Source organism: Vollenhovia emeryi, unplaced genomic scaffold, assembly GCF_000949405.1.
Source record: "Vollenhovia emeryi isolate VEMERY1.0 unplaced genomic scaffold, V.emery_V1.0 DF940213.1, whole genome shotgun sequence".
NCBI classification, from domain to species: Eukaryota; Metazoa; Arthropoda; class Insecta; order Hymenoptera; family Formicidae; genus Vollenhovia; species Vollenhovia emeryi.
The window spans coordinates 5,178-11,394 of record NW_011966153.1 but is presented as its reverse complement, the minus strand read 5'-3'; the positions used below and the strand labels follow the sequence as shown (position 1 = coordinate 11,394).

The window sequence follows — 6,217 nt, the reverse complement described above, 5'->3', positions numbered from 1 at the left end:
TTTTTGTACGTGTGTTAGTGCAAAGTCGGTGTGACATTGAAAAATTCGCAGTGTTGACGAATAATGGGTAAATACTTTTATACGTTGCAGCAAGTAATTACATTAATTACTTTTATTAGAACATTTTCTTTCATAGGCCATTTCCATTTACAATAAATAATGTATGCCAGTTCGTATGTGCCTTTCCTGGATACGATCCTGAAAAGGGCCCAGGCACTTTTAGCCGTTGATACACTGTTGGCGCGAATAAAAACATGGCGGAAAATTGAGAACGCCCAGATCAAAGGCGCCGACAGAGAGTGCAACTACTGGTTATACTGTGCCTACAGTACGCACGTACGTGGTAGCTACGGTACTGATACGTTTAGTACGACATACGCTCACCATACTAGTTCCGTGGAAGTACATTGTTATCTGGGTAGCGAGTATACAGGGTGAATCTTAGCTGCTGTTCCAGCTTTTTACCATGAGAGATGGATTACCGACTGTAACTTTAGTTCACTGAACGGCACGAGAGGGCAGCTGCTTAGATCTCAGGGCTGTTGCAGGCAAGTTGAAAAATTGTTCCACTCACAGACATCACGCGGAGAAAAATAATTTGCTAGCACAATATACCATATGTAAATTTAAGTAAATTTTGTCTGTTATTTTATAATAAAGTTATTTTCTCTTTTATGGTCAACTCTGTGTTAAGAACACCAATTTTATTAAAAAATAATTGTGCGAAATATTTAGCTAAAGAAATAAAAGAATTTCTGTTCAGTCAAACGTTCTGCTGTAATGGTGAATAATTTTAATAATGTATAATAAGGAAATTTTCGTATCGCCATCACATTCTTATCAAATACATATGCAGTATTCAAGTAGCAGCAACAATTTCGCTGCAACAGCAAAATTATTTTTTCCGTGCGTATAATAGAAAGTATATAATTATAAAATAATGTGTGGTGTTAAAATAATAAACAAAAAGTAAACATAAAAATAAAAAATGTATTCTTACACGGAAAAGAAAGATTAGCTACCATATACTAACAGCTAACATTTTTGCGTAATAAAGTAATAGCTCTCGCTGCAAAAATGTTCCCTGCCGGAAATAATTCTACAAAATTCTACAAGAAAATTAAATATAACTGCCAGAATCTACGAAATTCTACGTAAATTTAAAAATGTTATGAAAATCAACATGAAAATGCTAGAATTGGAACACTTTTGTTAATTTTTGTAATATTCTACAAGTAAGCAGATGTTTTAATTCTTTAAGATTTTGTTGTTTCACAAATTTTTTAAACCGGTAAAGTTTTGTACTAATTTTTACAAAATTGTATATTTTTATGAAATATTACTCACAATAATTTCTTGATTTTAGAACATTGTAATTTGTGGTACTATTTTGTAGATATTTTTACAAAAAAATTAATGTTTCAACGAAGATATAAAAATTTCTACAAATTTCTATTTCAACTCAATTTTTTGTAGTTATTTATAGAAATTTTTCCGCTAGGGTTATTTGAGTGTATTTGATATTCTACACATTCTATAATAAGGAAAATCTAAGGTAAACATTCTACATCAACATAATGTACTTATAAACATTTTTTCTTAATAAATATATTTATCCCGTGTACATATATCTTTACATATACAATACAATTAAGAATCATTGATTGCATGATCGCAATTACATTAATTAAATTTTGTAAAGATCAGATTTCTATAAGTTTTTATATCTTAATATTGAATTTTTTTTAAACTTTACTTTCTTCTCTTCTTTACTTTTTAAATCTCTTATTCTTATAAAAGTTTGATTACTTAACCTAATTCTATAAATTCTATAATAGATATAAGAATTTTAGAATGCTGTAAATATTTAGATTGTTAATATTTGTGACTTTAGATATATAAATGTTATAATTTGCACATGCAAAAGTAAGATAATTAAAAGTAGAATTTAATCTTAAATTAATAAAATAAATATGCATTAAATTACATACATATAAGATATCCATAATATATATATGATTAAAAAAGTTGATATATTTGGTATTTCTATCATTCTTGAGTCATTTAAGAAAGGATAAAAAAAATCATAAGGTAATGTGATATCTAAATTAGGTCCGCCAGCAAAATGATATTTAGATGGTTTTGAAACATCGTGAAAATTAACGTAGGAAATAATATTAACGTCAAGGATATCTGTACAATTTTTTAATGTACACTTTGACCAGCTAATATCTTCTTCCTTGTTAAATGTAACCCCTGCACCTAATATTTTATAATTTGTCAAAGTTTTGGGCTTTGGCATCATAGAATAAAGGATATTCAAATGCATAGAGGTAACTAATCCTGAACATAAAATTCGTTTTCCGATTGTATGTGCAGTTACGATATTTTGTGGTATCCTATCAAACAAAATATGCAACCAATCAACAGTATTTTTGCTGGAAAAATTACCCAGTTTTGAGATGTAATGTTGACTTAAATTTAAGAAAGAATCTTTTATCAAAAAATGCATAGTTAGATTTTGTAGTTCCTCACAAGATACTGCAGTGAAATTCTTGATAAATAATTTGGCAGAGCATGTTAATCTGATATCTTCACCGAATATAATTATATGTCTATTAGTTCGGTCACATTCTCCATTCTTTTCAGCCAAGGGCAATGTAAGAAATGCATCAGTTCTGTTGAAAAAAATATCATCGCTTTTATTAGCATAAGAAACTCCAATAATGATCGGCTTACCCATCATGTAGCCGGCATTTCCACTACGAATAAAAACTTTTGTGTTATTTAAATCTATCCAGTTGTATTTGACCTCAAAATATTGATAAAACGCATAAGAAGCATTTCCTATATTAAAATATGCATCAATAGTGTTGATACCGGCAGAACCATTGTGATGAATCACGTATTTCAAACCCTTTACAATATTGGTACAAGTAAGATTCATGCAAAATCCTGGTATGCTGGTTCTAATACATGCAGAAAATGACTTCAGACAGTAATGAGTTCTTACTGGTAAACAAATGTTACTTTGACACATCTGAAAAATAATTTTTAGAATTAAACTAAATAATAAATGTAAACAAGTAGAAAAACTGTTTGCATAAAAACAGTAAAAGCAAGAAAAAGTATAAAAGAAAAATGAAGTACAAGAAGTTTAATTAAGCAGTATTTCTCATTGAATCTATAAAACATATTTTATAGCATTACGGTACTGGAAAATAAACCATACACCTTTCAATAAATTAAATTTGTTAGTGTAAAAGCTCCTCTAATAGAGATGCTTTATATTGGTATATTTGGCATTGGTAATTTGACTCAAATTGAAAATATTAAATATTATGATGGCTGAAGGATACATCAATATATTGTGCAAGAATTTGGATAAATCTCTTCTGAAATTGAGTTTTAGAAAACAACTTTATCTTTCAGCAAAATAATGACCTAAAGCATTAAACAAAGAAAACTACTGCATTTTTTAAATTCGTAAAAATATAAAAACTGCTTGAATGGCGACCACAACTATCAGATTTAAATCCTATTGAAAATTTATGGGCTCATAGTGTTGGAACGTGGATAAAACGAATATAACTGATAAGACATACTATGCAGCACTCCAGAAAATCTGGAAGAAAATTGATCCTGAATATTAGAAGAAATTTGTCGAAAGCATTATATCAGGTCTATCCGGAAAATATCCGACCTTGTGCTCTAACCTTGTACTTGGGTGTGCTATTGTTAAAAATAGCTATTCATCATTTAGAGGAGACCTTTATGAGTGCCCCTGCCAGGCAGCACGGTTCTTCAAGTCTTCAGTCGACAACAGTACACTGTTTAGTAAATATCAAATTTTTTGCGCGTTACATTTCACGATAACTGAACGCATCGAACAAAGAGTGTGCATTAAATTTTGCCAAAAACTTGGCCACTCGTATTCAAAAACTATCCATATGATTCGTGAAGTATATGGCGATAAATTCATGAGTGATACACAGATTAAAGGATGGTTTAAACGTATAAATAGATAATATATAATAAATAAGGCTCCTATACATATAAAAAAATTTTAATTGACGAATGTGATGGTAAATAACGTTTAGGTAATGTGAGCCGTCACTGTTGGGGTTGGCGTAATATCAATACGATATACAGAAAATTTTTTACACCAACCCCAACGGTGACGACTCATATTGCCTAAACGATATTTACCATCATATTCGTCAATTTAAATGGTTTAAACAAAAAGTGTTTGTGCAGAGTCAGAGCAACATCAAGGCTATGCTCAGTGTTTTTTTGGACTAGAAAGGAGTTATTCACCACAAATACACTCCAAAAGGTCAGACGGGGAATAAAGAATATTACAAAGAAGTTTTGAAACGATTGCATGACACAGTGAGAAGGAAACAGCCAGATTTATGGAAAAGTGGTGACTGGGTGCTGGACCACGACAACGCACCTACCTACGTATCACAACTTATCCAGCAATTTCTTGGGAAACACGGAATTGTTGAGCTTTGTCAGCCCCCATACAGTTCTTACCTGGCTCCCTGTGACTTCTGGCTGTTCCCCAAATTGAAAAATCTTCTTAAGGAAAGAAGATTCGATGATGTGGAAGAAATAAAACGGGACGCGACAAAGCGGCTGTTAGCTATTCCGAAAGCTGAATACTATACAAGGAGTGTTTCCGAAAGTGGGAGAATCGTTGAAAGAAGGTTGTAGCTTCCAAAAAGAAGTACTTTGAAGGGGACATTGTCGTTATTGATCAGATTTAGCTCTTTCTCCTGTTGTAGCACAAGGTCGGATACTTTCCAGATAGACCTCGCATGTGTTTCGTCAACTGAATGCAGTATTAAAAGCTGAAGCATTCATACCAAGGACTAAACACTATTATAATTAACTCTTTATTTGTTTGATAACTATTACTTATAAAAGTATATGATTTATTTTGTCCAGAACTAAATGTAACAATTTATTTATATTAAATAAAATTATTTTATAAAGAATTGAGCATAATTTTTATATTATTTCATATTTTCTTAATTTAAATACTTTGAAGTACTTTCATTTCTCTGTCTCAAATAATCTATTTGCTTGTTAAAAAAATAGTTATGCTATAACAAGTTCAATTTATTGAAAGGTGTATGACTTATTTTGTCCAGCACTGTATATCATAATAATAATAACTTCACAATAATAATAAAATATATCAATTTTATATGGGGTGCTGAAGGACACAGGGAGATACCGAATCATATTTTAATCAAAATTTTTTGTCAACTATATGAATTTTTTTAACCAGTACATATTGAAGAGTAAACAATATTCTATTAAAGGAAAGAATTACCTATTAAAAAATATGTATAAGGAAATTTTAAAAAGCAAAAGAAGAAAATGTCAACATTGTTTTATTGTATTCCATGTAAGGATCACATTGAGACAGGTACTGATAAATCTAAATTTTTAACACAACAGGTATTTTTATGTCTAAAGAAACAAAAATATATTTGTGCTCAATATAATTACACAATGACAAATTTAATTTTAAAAAACCTTAAATTAAATTAAAAACAAAATGCAAAGCAGTAGAACATTATTATAACATTATATTATGCATATAATGTCGTATCATTATAAATATCTCGGAAGAATATAACAAAAGTTAATTTTAACTTAGGCACGATGAGACATCTCATGATACTCCCACTGATAATATCTCACTATTCTTCTCATTGTTCATAAACTTTCAGATATAATAAAGAATAACTAACATTTTCAATTAATCTATAAACTTCTAAGTTATACTCGTATATGTAGTAATATACAGAAAACCGTACATATAATGTTAATATCAATACTATTCATAACCTAACAGTAAAAAAATAATAACAATTGAAATAGCAACATATTACTTTATCTATCAGTAAAGAAGAAACATTTTATTAAACTTAGGTGTGATACAAACCAATGGCATCAACAACACACTAACACACCTATACAGGGTGAGTCATAACATTTGTACCAGAGCTCGTGAGAAGGTAGAACGGATCGAGATGAACAGAAAAGTCCTGAACCATTTGCAATTTTCGCAATAGTTAACGAGTAATAAATTATCCAAAATCGTCGTCTTTGCCCTGCCCACTGTCCAATTCGAGCGCGTGGCGCGATGTGACCGCCCGGCGATCGATATTGCTAGGCCAGGAGGGGTGGGGGGGGGGGG

At 30.6% G+C, this 6,217-nt stretch overlaps 1 protein-coding gene across 1 annotated transcript in view; it reads right to left on the bottom strand.

Moving 5' to 3' along the window:
• Positions 1 to 2,523: 2,523 nt before the first annotated feature.
• The window catches only part of LOC105556216, a 4,591-nt gene continuing 897 nt past the window's right edge, over positions 2,524 to 6,217 (bottom strand). Inside the window, exons 2-3 of the mRNA XM_012003300.1 lie at positions 2,740 to 3,040; positions 2,524 to 2,678 (exon numbers count right to left, since the gene is read on the bottom strand). Of these exons, the coding sequence (XP_011858690.1) occupies positions 2,608 to 2,678; positions 2,740 to 3,040 (372 nt within the window). The 3' untranslated portion in view covers positions 2,524 to 2,607. The remainder of the gene's footprint in view (positions 2,679 to 2,739; positions 3,041 to 6,217) is intronic.